General features: G+C 32.6%; 2 protein-coding genes across 2 annotated transcripts; one reads left to right on the top strand and one right to left on the bottom strand.

The window, feature by feature from the left end:
- Nucleotides 1-219: 219 nt before the first annotated feature.
- Nucleotides 220-4,336, bottom strand: LOC132607332 (tubulin beta-5 chain). Its single transcript, XM_060321266.1, has 4 exons — nucleotides 4,180-4,336; nucleotides 2,390-2,788; nucleotides 2,028-2,297; nucleotides 220-1,131 (listed from the first exon to the last, which is right to left on the bottom strand). Exons 2-4 carry the CDS (start codon nucleotides 2,781-2,783, stop codon nucleotides 452-454), a joined length of 1,344 nt encoding a protein of 447 aa, XP_060177249.1. The 5' UTR covers nucleotides 2,784-2,788; nucleotides 4,180-4,336; the 3' UTR covers nucleotides 220-451.
- Nucleotides 4,337-13,504: 9,168 nt separating this feature from the next.
- On the top strand, nucleotides 13,505-18,155 carry LOC132605475 (protease Do-like 10, mitochondrial). The gene is made up of 7 exons (XM_060318613.1): nucleotides 13,505-13,687; nucleotides 14,743-15,002; nucleotides 15,543-15,670; nucleotides 16,136-16,345; nucleotides 16,586-16,636; nucleotides 16,750-16,783; nucleotides 17,664-18,155. The coding sequence occupies exons 1-7, from the start codon at nucleotides 13,629-13,631 to the stop codon at nucleotides 17,870-17,872; spliced, it is 951 nt and encodes a 316-aa protein (XP_060174596.1). The 5' UTR covers nucleotides 13,505-13,628; the 3' UTR covers nucleotides 17,873-18,155.
- The last annotated feature ends 390 nt before the right edge of the window (nucleotides 18,156-18,545 follow it).

Here is an 18,545-nt window from a genome sequence, read left to right as displayed (position 1 = left end):
TCACCTGACAAGGGGACTGAGAGCACCTGACCCTTAAATAATGCAACTTTTACTAATACCAGTACTAGAACAATAAATAACATAACCCCACTTGATCGACAAGCCAATCGAATAACAAGAGAACCTTGACTTATTGAGAAATTCTAGTTGGAAACAAATATGAACGGAAGAGAGAGAAATAAACTAATCACAACGCCAAATGGCTTAAACGTTATAACGGGCATGAAAAGATAAACAAATATTTAAGCAGAAACAGGTAACAGTACTACAACATGACATCCACCCTCCTCACTCTCTCCAGCATTCACTCCTGATAAACTACATGAGCCCAAAACTAGCTGGACTTCACAGTAAAGTGTACACAAATATGGAACATATAAGAAAAAGAAATGTGCTCATAACCCAGGGAGATCAGAAACATACTACACAACATATAATAAAATGTGTTTCTTCAGTTCTCTTCATTCACATCATACTCCTCATCCTCGTATTCACCTTCCTCATCAGCAGTGGCATCCTGATATTGCTGATACTCAGACACAAGATCGTTCATGTTGCTTTCGGCTTCTGTGAACTCCATTTCGTCCATTCCTTCACCGGTGTACCAATGCAAGAAAGCCTTTCTCCTAAACATAGCAGTAAACTGTTCGCTCACCCTCCTAAACATTTCCTGAATGGAAGTTGAGTTTCCAATGAAGGTGGATGCCATCGAGAGACCTCTTGGTGGGATGTCACAGACACTGGATTTCACATTGTTTGGAATCCATTCAACAAAGTAAGAAGAGTTCTTGTTCTGAACGTTAATCATCTGCTCATCAACTTCCTTAGTGCTCATTTTTCCCCTGAACATGGCTGAGGCAGTAAGGTAACGACCATGACGTGGATCAGCAGCACACATCATGTTCTTGGCGTCCCACATCTGCTGGGTCAGCTCTGGGACTGTAAGTGCACGGTATTGCTGTGAACCACGAGAAGTGAGAGGAGCAAATCCAACCATGAAGAAGTGCAAACGAGGGAAGGGGATCAGGTTAACAGCTAGCTTCCTAAGATCAGAGTTCAATTGACCCGGGAACCTGAGGCAGCAAGTGACTCCACTCATCGTAGCAGAGATTAAGTGGTTCAAATCACCAACTGCAACATAATGTAGAAGCATATTGAGCAAGTGTAAGAAAAGATGAGCAAAGATCTATAACAATCTCTAAAAGGATGGTGAAAATTAAAGGAATTAAGTACCGTCTAAAATGAGTGTAGTTTGAATCAAAATTTTAATCCAAAAAGATTTTATGTATGATGATCAATGTTACATAAGAACTAAATGAAAGGGGATCTAATGAAATTTTAATTCCTACTTTGACTACCATAACAGTACAATAAAATTGAAAAGAAAAGGATCAAGAATGGTTATGAGCCAAGAAAAGATCTACACTACACCAAGAGATCAACCAATTAACATATTTACCAATTATCATAATCAAGGCTAAATGACTAGCTCAAGACATTAACATGCATGAACATGTTTGTAGGTGAAAATATGTTTCCTGTCAGTATCTGATTAGGTTTGTGGGTTACAGCTCAAAAGTTAACCGAAACAACATATAGACACTAGGAAAATGGCCACATCACCAGCTTACCTACCTTGTTATAGTGAGTGGATGAATAAATAGCAGGGACCATGACTTATAACACATTAACTGACCCTGTGACAGGAGGACCACAGATCAAGGAAATCTAGGGTTCTTAGGAATTTCAATAGCTTTTGCTCAAGCAAGTACTCCTACTAAAACATGAATCATTGATTACTGATAGAATCATTTAATGCCAACTTAGGGATTATCTGAAACACTGCCTAGAGATTAGGTCGACAACGTACCTAAAGAGTACATCTAGAGAAGCCACTTTATAACCAGATATTATTTTTGATGGTTGCATTTTCACCAGTTTAAAATGGGTAAGTTCAATCTATACATTGATAAACAAAGCACATAGAAAAAAAGTAAAATTTATCAATTTGGATAACATAGACTCACAGCTGGGTGTGGTAAGCTTGAGAGTCCTGAAACAGATGTCATATAGAGCTTCATTGTCGAGCACCATACACTCATCAGCATTTTCAACAAGCTGATGCACTGAAAGGGTGGCATTATATGGCTCAACCACTGTATCCGAAACCTTTGGTGATGGGAACACTGAGAATGTGAGCATCATGCGGTCAGGGTATTCCTCCCTGATTTTGGAGATCAACAAGGTTCCCATTCCAGAACCTGTTCCTCCACCAAGTGAGTGGCACACTTGGAAACCTGCAAAAAAGTAGAAAAATAATCAATAACCGCACAATATTTTACCCAAATTAAGCATGATTGGATCATACTACTCAAATCCATGAATTTACCTTGAAGACAGTCGCAATTCTCAGCCTCCTTCCTGACAACATCAAGAACAGAGTCAATAAGCTCTGCACCCTCGGTGTAATGACCCTTAGCCCAATTGTTTCCAGCACCAGACTGACCGAAAACAAAGTTATCAGGCCTAAATATCTGGCCATAAGGACCAGTTCTCACACTGTCCATTGTACCAGGCTCGAGATCCATGAGCACTGCACGGGGAACAAACCTCCCACACGAAGCTTCATTGTAATACACATTAACACGCTCCAATTGCAGATCTGAGGTTCCGACATATCGTCCGGTTGGATCAATTCCATGTTCATCACATACAACTTCCCAGAACTTTGATCCGATCTGGTTTCCACATTGTCCACCTTGGATGTGAAGGATTTCTCTCATCTTTTCTGAAATCAACAAGATGTTTTCTCTTACATTAAAAAACCACTATAGAAAGTATAAAATTAATATTCACAACTAATACATCTGATTTTACGAAATTTCAAAGAGAAAAAAATGGATCACTAGGACATTTAGCTATTGAATCATAAAGCTGTGTTTGAAGCAATTTGTGCGGTTAAATAGCATCAATATCAGTACGAAATGTCGATCCAAACTAACATTCTATTAAATCAAGGACATTATTCATGTTCACAATAAAATACATCTGATTTTCACAAAATTTTAAAGAGAGCAAAGTGGATCGCTACCTATTGAATCATAAACTTCAGTAGATAAGCTTAATGCTTGAAGAAATTTGTGCTTTTAAATAGCATCAATCAATATCATTACCAAAATGTTGATCCAAACTAACATTCTATCAAAATCAATGACGTTATTCACACAAATATCTATACAAAGCACATTTTCCACATATCTCAACAAATCAACTATAACATGACATTATTCACAATCAAACACATCTGATTTTCACGAAAATTTAAAAAAAAAAAAAACAAAGTGGATCACTACGACATTTACTTATTGAATTATAAAGCTTAGTGCTTGAAGTATTTTTGTGCGTTTAAATAGCATCAATTTCATTACGAAATGTTGATCCATTCTACTGAATCAAGGACATTACTCACACAAATATCTATAAAAATCACAGATCTCAACAAATCGATTACACAGAGTAGATTCTATGCAAAAATACAGTAAATCTACAACATTTGATCTAACAAACAGTAAATCCTCAGATCTAAAAATTGAAGCACATAATATTGCAGAAAAAAAAACAAAATCAAATAAATGTACCGATAAAACAATAAAATCCAAATCAATCTAAGAAAACTATCATAATGAAAGGTTTTTACAAAGCGGATGAGACAGAAAATCGTATTTTTAAGATTAAAATAAGTAGCATAAAATCACTAATCACATAAAAATCATCAAAATTGGAAATGCAATTCAAAAAAAATCAATTTTCACGCGATCTAAAAATTGAAGTACATGATATTGCAGAAACAGATCAAAATCAAACAAAATGAACCGATAAAACAATAAATCCAAATCGATCTAAAAAAAAATTATCATATCCGAAAGATTTTCACGAAGTAAACAAGGAAAATGAGACAAAAAAGATCATTTTCAGATCAAAATCATTAATATCATTTCAAAATGTTGATCCAAACTAACATTTTCCATACAAGGAAAGGAACATTTTCCACAGATCTCAACAAATTGACTAGACATAGTACATTCTATGCAAAAGTAGAGCAAATTTCAAATCATTTTCCGATCAAAATTAGAAATGCAATTCAAAAACTCATAGATCAGCTAAAAATAGAAAGCATACCTTCTAAATCGGGAAGAGATCTGAAAATTGAAGTGGAACTACCCACTCGATCAAGAGAGAGTAGTATAGATGAGAGTGTGGGCGTGACCAAGTGAAGCCTATTGAGTGAATTTTATATCTACAAGAGGGAATGATCAACGGCCACAATTTATTCCCTCCTATTATATCTGGACCCTTTTGATGGACAAATGGACGGTTATGATGGGGTCTAAAATGGGGTGAGGATTCATTTATAGGTAAAATATAGTTTCAGATATTTTTGTGACGATTATGTCCTTTGTAAATTACATGGATGTCCTCCCACGGGACCCACATTAGCTGTCTTACGATCTTACCGAAGTCCGGTATCACGTTAATTTTATACGGTTTACAGAAGTTATACCCTTTTCTATTAATTTTTAAGTGATGTTTTCTTAATTAATTTGTGTCGAAATAATTTTTTATTTATTTTTACCACGCAATGAAAGGCTGAGTTGGTTGCGTGAGTAATTTCTCACGTGAGAGATTTAGGATCGATTTTCCTCATCAGCGATCTTCTCAGTCAGAGCTCGTCGCACCAAACATATCTGGTGCGCCTTCATCTCCTCTATAGTTTGCGAACCATTGCACAGTGAACAAGTTACTCAGTATCACCTGAGGATAGCGATTGCGGGTTTTGCTAAGAGTTCCGAAAATATATTTTTTATTATTATTATTATTATAACAATTGATTTTCTAACGTTTCTGCCATTTGACTCAAAATGTGTAAGTTGTTAAGAATTCAGAAGGTATTGATCTTTTCTTTCAAGTTTATCTTTGTTTAATAATGATTTGAATAAAATTTTATCAAGTCTGTCAATACCTCTTTAAGTTTTTCTATGAGTAGATTAGAGTAATTTAGTTTACCAACACTTCTAATTAATGTTATTGAGTATATGAGCGAGAGAGAAAGATCAAGGGTTGTAATTTATTCCCTCCTATTACATCTGGACCTTTTTTATGGAGAAACGGACGGCCAGGATGAGATCTAAAATGGTGAGATTTGATTTAATGGTAAAATATAGTTTTGAGATATTTTTGTGACGATTATGTCCTTCGTCATTTGAAATGACTTGGATGCCCTCCCATGTTAGCTGTCTTACGATGTTGCTTAAGTCGGTGTCACGTATTTATATAAAAGTTAGGTGATAACTTGATTTGAGGTTTAGGAAACATATAATAATATACCCCTTTTGATCCATTTTACAGGACTGTATTTTCTTATTAATTTGTATTAAAATATAATATATTTTATCATATTATATTTGAAATAATTAATTAAACTCTCTTTTATTTAATCTTTACTGATATATAAATTGTCAAGATAAGTTTAAGATTATAAATTTTAAAAACAAATAAACTTCATATCAAGTTAAACAGCACAACCCAAATTGAAATGAGGGAGTAATAAATATAACTATAATAAAGTGAAAATCTTATACAGTATAAAAGAAAATATGTTCTATATTTATTGTTTTGATGCAGCATTATGGATGCGGTCAGCATAACTCCATTAGATTTTAACATATATGTTATTTTGCTTCCACTATGTTAAACTAAGGATCTAAATAGGTAAAAAAAATTAGAGATAAGGGTCAAAAACACACTTTAACTATCACTTTTTTTTTTTAGTTTCATACCTAGACTATCATAAAGTTGAGAAAACTACATAAACTATCACTGTTTAGTTTGCAAAACACACATGCACTAAATGTGTGAACTCACCCTCCAAAAGGCAAGTGAAGCTGAAATTTTCTCAAAAAAATTATCCACATAACATAAGTAATGCTATGGTAGCACCTACGTGGAAATTAAAAAATAATGTCAAAATATTTAGAAAATCAGAAAAAAAAAAGTTAAAAAATAGAAAAGTTGATTTTTTTTTTAAAAATGTGAAAACTAAATAATCACTTTTCTTTTAAAAAAAAAATAGCTTTTCCATTTTTAAACTATTTTTTTATTTTCTATAATCTTTGATATATTTTTTCAAAAAATATTATTTTTTCAGTTTGTTTTTTTTAAAACAAATAGTTTTTTTTTTAATTTCCATTTAGGTGTCATTGTGACATTATTTATTCACGTGGACAATACTTGGCAACATTTTTATATAAAATGGAGAGTGTAGATCACATGTCATTCAAGAATAATTTGAGGTGTGTTTTACAAATTAGATAGTGATAATTTAAGTAGTTTTCTCAACCTTTAGGTATGAAACTCAAAAAAAAAATTAGAATATATTTTTTACCCTTATCTCTAAAAAAAAAAAAAACAAATTAAGATGTAACCAGACTAAGAGCCTGTTTGGATGGGCTTATGCCTATAAGCTGAAAACAGCTTATAATAAGTTAGGTAGTCTAACTTATTTTTTTTTTGCTTATAAGCTGTTTTCAGTTTATAAGTTGTTTTAGATAAGTTAAGTCAAATAGACCCAATTATTTTTTTGAACTTATTTTAAGCACAAAATGATTTTAAGCTGGTCAGCCAAACGCTCAAAAAAATTGAAAACAGCTTATAAGTAACTTATAAGCCAATCCAAACGGGCTCTAATGCCTTTATTGATTTTCGAAAACCCCACTACATTGTAATTTGTAAATAACGCGCACATCACGTCTATTACAGGGATTTAGGAGATCTTTATTAGTCTAAATTTATCACATCAATAAAGCAACTTTGTCTTATTATCATACTATCAGTCTACCCTAACTTGTGATAAAATAGATTTAAATTTCTGCAAATGAAGAACGGTACTATTCTTCTAGGTTCTAGCTGGAGGGCAAGGAAACTATTGACACACACACATAACTAACTATTCTGTGTTCAACTTAGATGGTATAGTTATGACTCTAAGATTTGGATCGGAGCTAGAGTTTTAGCTATGATTTCTACAAAACTCAATAAATTTAACCAAACTTTAGTATTTATATTGTGAAATTCACTAAATTTATTCATAACATAGTAAACTACTTTTTCTAAAATTCAGAAAGTATAAGCTTAAATTCTGAATATGCCGCTAATAATACCACTTTTGTTTTCTTCACATGCTATGTTTGAAAATAAATTAGTTGTTTTCTTCACATGCTATGTTTGAAAATAAATTAGTAAAGTATTATCCGGATAGATGGATACTCTCACTTGTTGGATCTCTATTGGTCATACATTGACGAGCCAGTAATGAGTGAAGGGAACATGGTTTGGATTAAGGAAAGAGACAAATAAGTCCCTGAGTACACCATAACTGGAGCTCACATGAAATAACATTGTTAACATGTGGTGTGCCTTGGTCCTTGTATCACAGATCTTTTCTGCTCTTATATTACGGGACATTAGTATTAGAACAGAAAAGGCTCAAATATGTCATTTAACTATCAGAAATGACTCATTTATATCATTCGTCAATAGTTTGACTCATTTATGTAATCGAACTATAAGAAATAACTCATTTATGTCATCGAACTATAGGAAATGGCTCATTTATGTCACTCATCAATAGTTTGATTCATTTATGTCATCGCCTGTTATCAAAATGACTCATCCATGTTATATTTCATTAACGCTGGTTTTAAAATACCATATATGACACGTGACCTCCAACTAGATTATGATTGCGGGTGGGTAAGGTGTATAGATCGGATTTTTTTATTAATTTGGTATTTAAAATTGGGCTGGTTTAATTTAACAACATAAACCTCTAATTAGAGGCCACGTGTCATATCTGGTATTATAAAACTGGCGTTAATGAAAAATGACATGGATGAGTCATTTTGGTAATGGGCGATGACATAAATAAGTCAATTTATTGATGAGTGGCATAAATGAGTCATTTCCTATAGTTTGATGGCATACATGAGTCAAACTATTGACGAGTGACATAAATGAGTCATTTTCGACAGTTGGATGACATATTGGAGCCTTTTCCGTTATTAGAAAAAAAAAACTAATTATAGATCACATCGTACTTAGACAAATTATAGTAATTTACTCTTTAATTGATTACACAAACTACGAATCGATCATGTTCGTGGATGTTGTTGTTATATATAAGTTAATAAACAGTTATAAAAAGGTAAAATATACTACATAAAATATAGATTTCAAAGAAAATTTATCAATTATAATCAGAGGCGGATTTAGGATTTAGTAGTTCTAGGTGCCACGCCGTCCAAATAGGGTAAACAGTTCGGTTTCTTGAATTTTGGGCTACGATTCGGTTTTTTTTTTTTCAATTTATATAGACGAAGTCAAATGAATATGCAAACTTGTTTAGCAATGTTCTATTTTAAATATTCTGAGATTAAAGATACCTAACTAGTCCACTTTTTTTTAATAGGAATAAAAAGCCTTATTCTCTGAAACTTTTTCACGTTAAAAATTCAAACCTGTATAAACCATCTAATACCGTCACCTCAATATGCTCATACAACATTACCTTTGTGTGTTGTTGCAGATATATAGTCGAGAGAGAATCAAGAATTGTAACTTCATCCCAGACATTCTTCACTTAGCGCGAACTTTGGTGAAAGATCAAAATAACCTTTAAATTCTAAAACTCTAACATAATAATATTCATCATTATTAAAAGCATAAAAAATTAAAATAAAATTTACTATTTAAATATATTTTTATTAATATTTACGTGACCTTTTAAATATTAGTACTCATTGATGTGGAGGAACACAAACACAACATGCGCATCAATAAATTAACACTTAAAAGAAAGAGGAAATTAAAAAACTCAAGAATTAATTAAAGCAAAAAAGAGTCAATTTGAATCAATAAAAAATAGCAATAGGTAAAGAAGAATTAAACAAAAACACAAAAGATGAAAATGAATAAAAATGAAGCGTGTACAAAAGAGCAAGCCAAAAATAGTGTTGCACGCGAGATTCGATCTCTCGCCGCTTGTGTGGTACCCTATCCCTTTCGGCAGTGGCACTTTTCTCTCATTTTTTATTCTGGGTGGCAAGATGATTATATGTCCCATTTGATACACATATACACACACACATATATATATATATATAAAGTTTCAATCGTGGAGTCCGGGTGCCATGTCATCCCCCACCCTTACATATAGATCCGGCTTTGATTATAATGAAATGTTATTATAAAAGACAATTGTTATGGAGAGATCTAAATATATTTAGGTTACACATATAGCTTCCGTTTGGCCATAGATTTTGTGGGTATATTTGAAGATTTGTTTTCAAATCTTTATTTGGCCATAAAATTTTGATAGATTGTGAAAACAAATCTTCAAATCCCAAATTTTGGCTCAAACCTGTTTTTGGGCCATGTTTTGGCCTTTTCAAATCTTTTAAAAACTACCTCAATTTTTTGTATTTTATACAAAAAAAAAAAATTCATCTATTTATGACCCAACTAATTCTATTTACCATGTTCCTCCATTACAGCTATTTTTATCATGTTTCCACAATTACTACCGTTGTGGAAAGGTTATACCAAAGAATGGCTAGTTACTACCGTTGTTTTTTTTCTTGTACGGATGGATCTTTGTATTGTAACTTGAATTGGAGTAGCTAGTACTTGTGTTATTAGCGATTGTTATTAAAATATCATGCTCCGCATAATTTGGGATTAACAAGTACGTATATTTTGTATGGTTGGGTATTCTTGATAGTTTTTAGACCCAGTGAGTATAAGTAATGTTTTGTATGTTTTTCAAAACAAAAAGTAAAACATGTTTGGAAAAACTATGGCCAACCACATTTTCAAAACTTGAAAAATTTCACCCAAATCAAGTTTTTCAAATTTTTTTGGAGAATCTATGGCCAAGCCCTAGCATAGTAACATCTGATTTTATTTCTAAAAAAAAAAAACAATGTCTAGTTGGAACACAGAAAAACAAATAACGACCCATTGTTTGGGAAGAAAGAAAATGTAGTTTAGTAACACAACAATTATTAGTATCGGAAATAATTATTATGGCATGCAGAGGTCGTGACTTAATATTTGTGTTTTTCTTATAAAGATAACAGAAAAGTACTTGTGAAGTTTTAAACAGAAATTTCTCTGAATTCGAGTATGAATATTCTTCTTTGAATGTGATCATTCGTTTTTGTACCAGTTAAAAAAAGATAAATGTTTCTACTATTAAACTTGCTTCCAACCCACGTGTACTTCAATAAATAATGATTAAGTTGAATGATTGAGCATATCGCTTCACCTGAACAATTGAAGTACAGATTTTGATGTCACAACCACCGGTCCACCACTTGAAAAGGAAGGTGAAATAGGAAGCAAACATATTCTTTTGAAGTGTAGTTATATATATACTAATTGCGTTACTGATATAGTCAGTGACGAATTCAAATAAAGGTGCACAGGGCCAATATAACTCAAAGTTGGGGGAACCTTATTTGTGTGTGAAAAATAAGTAATTAATAATTAGACGTTTACTTCCGAACTCACTCTTCAACTCAAAATATACAGTGTAAATTTTAAATCCGCCATTTAGATGTAATTATGAATATTCAAACTGATTAAAGAAAGAACATGGTGTACCAAGGAACTAGGATGGGTCCATTCGGGTAGATCTGATTAATAAGGAGGAACTGGACTAGATATTATAAGCAAATGTCTGAAGAACCCAATTCAAAGCCCAGCCTACAATGAAGGAAACAAGGCTCCATTTTGGTTGATTTACGAGGTGACTAGTAGGTAAGTGGTGTTTGACCTCGTTTATCCCATGAGCAAAATTTTAATTTCGACGAGTCTTGACTTTTGATTTTGAAGGTTTTGCTCGTTGGGCTAGCGAGAGTAAAAAATTCAAGGCCACCCATTTTAATGTCATTGGGTGTAATTTCTTGCTTCATTTCTCTAGATGGGGTCAGTTTATTTATGAGATAAAATTCACAAATAGCCCCCTTTCATCTTCTGTAATTGAAAAATAGTTAGGTCGTGAAGTTTCAAATTCCATTGGTGAAACTCCATAGCAATTAAGTACTACTACTTTTTAATTACAAAATTGAAAAGTGGGCAATAAACACTATTTCTAGTTTTCTACAAATATTTGACGTTATTGCAATTAGCAAATAGTTTGTTTTTCCCCTTTTAACTTTGAAATCAAAGAAGACAAGTTAAATTTCTTACGGCTTCTCACTTTTACATGTCATAACTAATTCAATATGAGTGTTAGTCCAGATAGGTAGTTTTGGTAGGGAAAAAAGTCACAACTAAAATCGTGATATACAAGTCAACTACCGCTTACTAACGCATACTCCCTCGGCCTCAATTTATACGATACACTTTTCTTTTTAATCAATTTAAAAAAAATGACATATTTTTTTATTTGACAATAATTTAACTTTTAACTTTACTACATTTTACGCTTAACGATATGATTTATAACCATACAAATATCTTTAATTTGTTTCAAATCACACGATTCAAAAATCTTCCTTTATATCTTAAACTTCATGCTCAGTCAAACTACGTCACATAAATTGAGACGGAGGGAGTAGTATATTATATAACTCTGCCCACTAAGGCAGTTTTAATGCACCCCGATTATTTCACTAGTACCTTTAATCAACATATATATAGATAACTCCGTCAATTAAAACATAGACAGACAGATAAGAAAAAAATCACCTAATAATTTTTTTTGTTTAAATTGTAATTTGAGCCCTAATTTATAAGACTTGCACACACTTTATTGACCACAACATTGAGAATGTAACTCTAATACTCCCTCTGTTCACTTTTATTTGTCCATCATGGACTTTGCACGCCTCTTAAGAAATAATAAATGAAGTGCATAATTTATCATGATATCCATATTAATTGTTGTATATATTTAATGAATTTGGAAAATGATCTGAAATGAGTAATTAATACTATGAGTAAAACAGGAAAAAAAATTGTATGCTAAAAGTGACAAGTAAAAATGAAATTGTATTTTTAGAATACTGGACAAGTAAAAGTGAACGAAGTGAGTAACTTATAAGTTAAAAGCTTGGGAGTACCCATTTTTTAACTTTAGCTTATTTTGTACTCTCTCTGTGTCCCAATTTATGTGACACCGTTTGATTTGACAATTGACATAAAATTTAAGAAAGAAATGAAGATTTCTTAAATTTGTGGTCTAAGACAAACTTTAGATATTTGCGTGGCTATAAATAATTTTATTAAAAATAAAAGATGAATTCAAAAGTTAGCTTATTTTAAATTATAGAAATGTGACATATTTTTTGGAACAGACTAAAAAGAAAAGGGTGTCAAATAAATAGAGACGTAGGGCAGTGGCGGAACCAGGATTTATGTCAAGGGGATTCAAAAATATAAAGAAGCCATAAATGAAGAAGCTAAGGGGGTTCAACGTCTACTATATATACATAAAAAATAATTTTCACCTTATATATACAGTGTAATTTTTCGCCGAAGGGGGTTCTGAACCCCCTCGGCTCTATCTACATCCGCCACTGACGTAGGGAGTACCTTTTTAGTAGGGCCGTCAATACGGGCTGAGGCTCGTGGGCTGACCCAACCCAGCCCGTGATTTGATAGGCGGGGCTTAAAACCCAGCCCAAGTAAGCCCGTTGGTCGGTGGGCTTGAGCGCGTGTGGGTTGTGCCGGCCCATGGGCCTAATAACAAAATTTAATTAAAAAATTGAAAGAAAGTGAAGATGCTAAGATAACATTGTCACAAACAAATTTATATGTACTTGATGAAGATAATGTGCTGGTGTTGGATAGGCCATAAGTGCCATGGAAGTTTCTTTGAGAAGTTTATTTTTACTTTAAATGGATGAAATATTGTCATTGCAGACCCCACTTATGGAACTATACTAGATATCTTATTGGTGGATGGAATATTGTCATTTTCTTTTACGTTTTATTGAGATCTATTAGAACAAAGCTAGGTTAATATTCCTATTTAGCTAGTTATATTGCTACTCATTAACTGTTTAGTTTGCTATTAATATCTCTATTTAGTTTGAGTGATATCAATTATTAATATGTTAAATGTTAACAATGTCAAAAGTTATTCAGTTTCGCATAAGGTTTGATAATACAAGATAGTTTCTTGTTCAGTAGTACCCAAAATATTTATATAGAATGGTAGAGATTTCATATCAAAGTCATACAATCAAATCCTTACTTGAAGCTAAACTTAATAAGCATTATTAGAATCATTTTATTTGTGGATCTGAGACTCTTGTAAATGGAATCATTAATAAGCCATTCTATTTGCCCTTGCACAAAATGGAGAAGTAGACAATAAAATCTCTTCTGCAAAAGTAGAGGGGGAGAGAGAGAGAAAAGCTTCTGAAATTTGCACCAATATATCTGTTACGAGAGGTGTTGTCTCAAGGGTTGAACCTACAAAATATGTACAAGGTGCTAGTCAGCTATTGGCAATACAAATTGATGCGGCTATAAATCCAGGAAATAGTGGAGGACCAGCAATCATGGGTGATAAAATTGCTGGAGTTGCTTTCCAAAACCTTTTGGGTGCAGAGAATATTGGGTAAATTAGAATTTTCTTTGTCACTTTGTGTCTCCATAACTGCTATAAATATCTAGGTCCACTGCCTCATGTATTGCTTGGTCTATCATATGTTATTTATTTAAATACTGATGGGGGATATACGCTTATATCCAGTCGCATTGTCACTAATCAAAGTAACTTATAATTTTTTTCCCTATCAAAAAATCAAAGTAACTCTTCTTTTAGTTAAAATTACACTCAGCTCCTATTTGCAATCATGCTTTGACTTTCCCTTTGTAGTTGTAATTTTTTATAATGTGCAATCACAATGGCGAAGTTACACATTTGGCCGGTCGGCCAAGAATATTTAAATCCATTAGCCAATATACGTAATATATGTATATATAGTACATTTATCAGTTATTTTCTTGGGTGATGGCTATTTATGTCAAATTCCGGATCACAATTTGTCAAAACAAATGGCTCGTTATACCATTTTTTGATATAATAAATGGCTTGTTATACATCATTTATACATTGTTATACATCTTTCTCATCCGTTTGTCCTAGTTTCTCTATCATCTATTGTTAGTTTTCTCATTCGTTTGTCTTAGTTTCTCTATTATTCTATTCTTCTTCTTCTGATTCACTTCTTTAATTGGGACAAAAAATCATTCTTCATAGACAATTCAATTCATTCTGGAAATTCCTTTATTTTTTGAAATATGTGTCCTTGTTCATGCATTTACAAATTCGAAGCTTGACTTGTAGCCCTTTGGCTCTAGCTTCATAATAGTATTATTCTTTTTCATCCCAAAGGATTACAGAGAATGACAGATGTGGGAATGCCTGAAAGCTTTTAATTGTGACATGCAGTTGATAGCGAGATTTACTTGATGACATTTAATAGTTTTAGTCAACATTTGTTTAGCTTATGGGAACATTTAGTAGCTCTCATTCTGCGACCAGTCAAAGCTAAACTGTTCCCTCTTGATTAAACAATCTACTTTGGAGAAAAAACAGTTGTAATTTGATTTTTTTTTACAGTATTCTAGGTTGACCTTACAAGTTCCTTTTCTGGTTGGATTTTGCAGCTACATTATTCCTGTTCCTGTTATAAAGCATTTTATAGCTGGCGTAGAAGAACATGGTGAATACGTTGGGTTTTGCTCTCTAGGCTTGTCATGCCAACGTATTGAAAATGCACAAATTCGAGAATACTTCCAAATGCAGTCCAAATTGACAGGTGTGCTTGTTAGTGGAATCAACCCACTTTCTGATGCTTCTAGAGTATTGAAGAAAGACGATATAATCCTCTCATTTGATGGTGTACCCATAGCAAATGATAGAACAGGTAGACTTTCTCTGATTGCTCTTGCTCCTCTCTTTGTTGTGATTCTAATGTGCAATAGTTAAACTAGTCTGGAGAGCTCTCTTATTCTTCACAGTTACTGTAAGTTACCAGACTGGAGAGTTCTTTCTTTTTCTTACATTCTATAGTAGATGCTTTTTTCTTTCTTTAAATGTTTCTTGAGGTAAAATGATGGATTTGGATGAAATATGGATGTAGTTCTCGCCATTGAGGCTCTTTTAGACAGGGTAGCATCAACTAAAAAGCGACCATCTTCTCTCAACTTGCAACTATGAGTAACTTAAGTGACTTCCCTTTGGAAGATGAAAAGCCTAGAGTATAGGCTCTTTTCATTCTGAGTTTTCTCTTGCATGCGAATAGCTGGTAATTATACCAGAACTGCGTAAGTGATGTGCAGGATATAAGAATTGTTAAGGCTGGGTTAACTTATTTAGTGTTAGAAATGCTTTCCCTTCTGCATTTTGACTTCCATGTATGTATAAATTATCGCCTGAAGTTCTGACATTGCTTAATGATCTGCAGTTCCTTTCCGAAACAGAGAGAGAATCACATTTGACCATCTCGTATCTATGAAGAAACCAAATGAAACTGCTGAACTTAAAGTCTTGAGGAATGGTGAAGTGCATGACTTCAAGATCACGCTTCATCCTGTAAGTCACTTTCATTTAACCTTCAATATTGATTGTTGTTTTCAAATGTGATACCTGCCAGTGGTTTTTCAAACTTCTGGTCATATCCTGGGTGCATGTAGTCAAACAAATAGATATTGATTACTGCATCTACAATTAAGAGAACTGTAGTTAATAAATTAATGACACAATGCTCTAGTAGAAGTAGATTCTTCATTTTCACAAGGTATGATGTGGAAGTTCAGCAATTCATCATTCTTACCGTTACTAAAGTATCTAGAATTTCACATCCATTATCCTTTTGTCAGCTGAAAAAGTTAAACAATCTGATCTCTTGCAAAAATAGAAAAAATAGGTAAGGTGAAAGAACATTTTTGAACTTGTATGATTGTAAATCTAAAGGTTTCTTTTGTATTGTATGACACTCTACTGTATTTTTTTTTTCTCAAAACTCTCTACTGTATCTAATAACCAAATATTATGCAGTTGCAACCACTTGTTCCAGTTCATCAATTTGACAAGCTCCCTAGTTATTTCATTTTTGCTGGCCTCGTCTTTATTCCATTAACTCAACCATTCCTTAACGAGTATGGAGAAGACTGGTATAATATCTCACCCCGTCGGAGTCGGCTGTGTGCACGAGCACCTCGGGGACTGCGTAAGAAACCTGGAGAACAATTCATCATCCTTTCACAGGTATCTAGAGTTTCTTATCCTTCTGTCAAATGGAAAACTTAAATAATGTATCTCTTATAAAATTAGAAAAACAGAAAAGAAAAAAGAAGCCATGAAGTTCCGCCATAATTTCACATACTAAATACATGCTGAAACATAATATCCTAACCTTACACATATAGACGAACTCTGTTCCTTTAAGATTGTACTCACAAATTGACGTACTATATGCTGCTAATGTGACCTTTTGCAATTAACTAGGTGTTGATGGATGATGTTAATGCTGGTTATCAGCGCCTTGCCGAGTCACAGGTAAAGTGCTCATTGCTTCTATTACTTCGTTCTCTTCTTAAAAAAGACAGCATAATGGCGCCTTTGAATCATTTTCCTCTTTGTTTTTGTGAATTTTGGACCTTTTTGAACAGGTGAAGAAGGTTAATGGTGTACAAGTTTTGAATTGGCTTAATACCTAGATGGACCCTTAAACTTGACATGTTTTGTAAGATAGGCATATAAACTTATAAGGTGACCAGATAGACACTTAAACTTACTCAAAATGTATTTTTCAAGTTTTTCAGTTGTTTTGAAAACAAAAACTATATTTTTCAAACACTCACAATTTTCATGGCCAAACAAGCCCTAAATATATCACAAAATATTTTTTTTTAAATGCAAAAATAAGGCAAACGCATATACATGAGACTATAAATGTGCACTTAAACCAATAAATACTCGCTAATCGCAATTTTGCAGCTTTCAATTAACTCGGATTTTTTTTTACACTTGAATAATTAAAAAACAATAACTTTAACCAATAAAAATCCTTAAAAAAAGAAATTTCAAATTAAGAAATTTCTAAGTTCAGTATTTCAAGTGTAAAAGAAATTTCAAATTAAGAAAATTGTAAAGCCGAGAAGAAAATCCTTAAAAAAAAGAAATTTCTTAATTTGAAATTTCTTTTTTAAGGATTTTTATTGGTTAAAGTTATTGTTTTTTAATTATTCAAGTGTAAAAAAAAAATCGAGTTAATTGAAAGCTGCAAAATTGCGATTAGCGAGTATTTATCTGTTTAAGTGCACATTTATAGTCTCATGTATATGCGTTTGCCTTATTTTTGCATTTTAAAAAAAATATTTTGTGATATATTTAGGGCTTGTTTGGCCATGAAAATTGTGAGTGTTTGAAAAATATAGTTTTTGTTTTCAAAACAACTGAAAAACTTGAAAAATACACTTTGAGTAAGTTTAAGTGTCTATCTGGTCACCTTATAAGTTTATATGTCTATCTTACAAAACATGCCAAGTTTAAGGGTCCATCTGGGTATTAAGCCTTTTGAATTTGAAACATTTACGTCAGCTTGTGGAAGATGGTAAAAAAAAGTATGTGAGATTTGATTTGGATGGTGAGAGGGTGATTGTTTTGGATTATGAATTGGCAAGAATAGCCACACCGCGTATATTGAAACGCCATAAAATACCTTATGTCATGTCTAGCGACCTAACTGATGATCAAGATGCAGCTGAATTTCAGTCGGCTTGCTCAACCTAATTTTTTTATTACAAGCAAATCTCTCTGTAATGACGTCATTTGTCCGAATATTTTTTTTGTTATAGCGAATGTTGTTATAGAGAAACACAGTCTCCTATTTTTTGTTTACTTAAATTGCTAAGTAATTGTTCCACCGAGAATTGGGATATAACCTGTAAGTTTTGTATAGGGTGGAGCAGATATTCTCTAACTTTAGAAGTTGTGGTGGATAGAATTGTTATTCCCGGATACATGTATTCTCTTTTGGTTGCTAATATACAATTAGGAGTCTTGCCTAATCGCATATCACCATGGGTGGAATAATTTATAGTGAAATGTTGTTATTGAGAGGTCTAATTGTACTCTCTTCTTGACAATTCATTCAACAATTTTGCTATTTGTATATGTTTGTGCTTTATCAAAATAGTGTATTCTTATTTACATTAGTCCGTACTTGTATTGACAAAAAAAAAAATAAAAAAATCAGAGAACTATTTTACTTATTGATTTGGAGAAAAGGGGGAGGAAAGGAAATCACAAATTCAACTTTCATTACTCGGTGTTCATTTTCGGTTTTGGTCTGTTTTTTCCTAGGAATATCAAATCAATTAAGTTGATTTTTCAAAATATAATCAAAATCAAATCAATTAAATCAGGATTTTCATTGGTTTGGTTTTTGTCGATTTTTCTTTAA

The sequence above is a fragment of the Lycium barbarum genome, chromosome 8, assembly GCF_019175385.1.
Source record: "Lycium barbarum isolate Lr01 chromosome 8, ASM1917538v2, whole genome shotgun sequence".
NCBI lineage: Eukaryota > Viridiplantae > Streptophyta > Magnoliopsida > Solanales > Solanaceae > Lycium > Lycium barbarum.
Note: the sequence above shows the minus strand (reverse complement) of the source record. Positions and strands in the feature narration are given on the sequence as shown.

Bases quoted from the DNA above. Each gene is read 5' to 3' on its own strand.
- LOC132607332 (XM_060321266.1), bottom strand. From the start codon at position 2,783: ATGAGAGAAATCCTTCACATCCAAGGTGGACAATGTGGAAACCAGATC. The intron at 2,298-2,389 runs GTAAATTCATGG...ACTTTTTTGCAG, and splicing joins GAATTGCGACTGTCTTCAAG to GTTTCCAAGTGTGCCACTCA. The intron at 1,132-2,027 runs GTGAGTCTATGT...ATTATGTTGCAG, and splicing joins CAAGCTTACCACACCCAGCT to TTGGTGATTTGAACCACTTA.
- LOC132605475 (XM_060318613.1), top strand. From the start codon at position 13,629: ATGGGTGATAAAATTGCTGGAGTTGCTTTCCAAAACCTTTTGGGTGCA. The intron at 13,688-14,742 runs GTAAATTAGAAT...TGGATTTTGCAG, and splicing joins TTGGGTGCAGAGAATATTGG to CTACATTATTCCTGTTCCTG. The intron at 16,637-16,749 runs GTAAAGTGCTCA...CTTTTTGAACAG, and splicing joins AGCGCCTTGCCGAGTCACAG to GTGAAGAAGGTTAATGGTGT.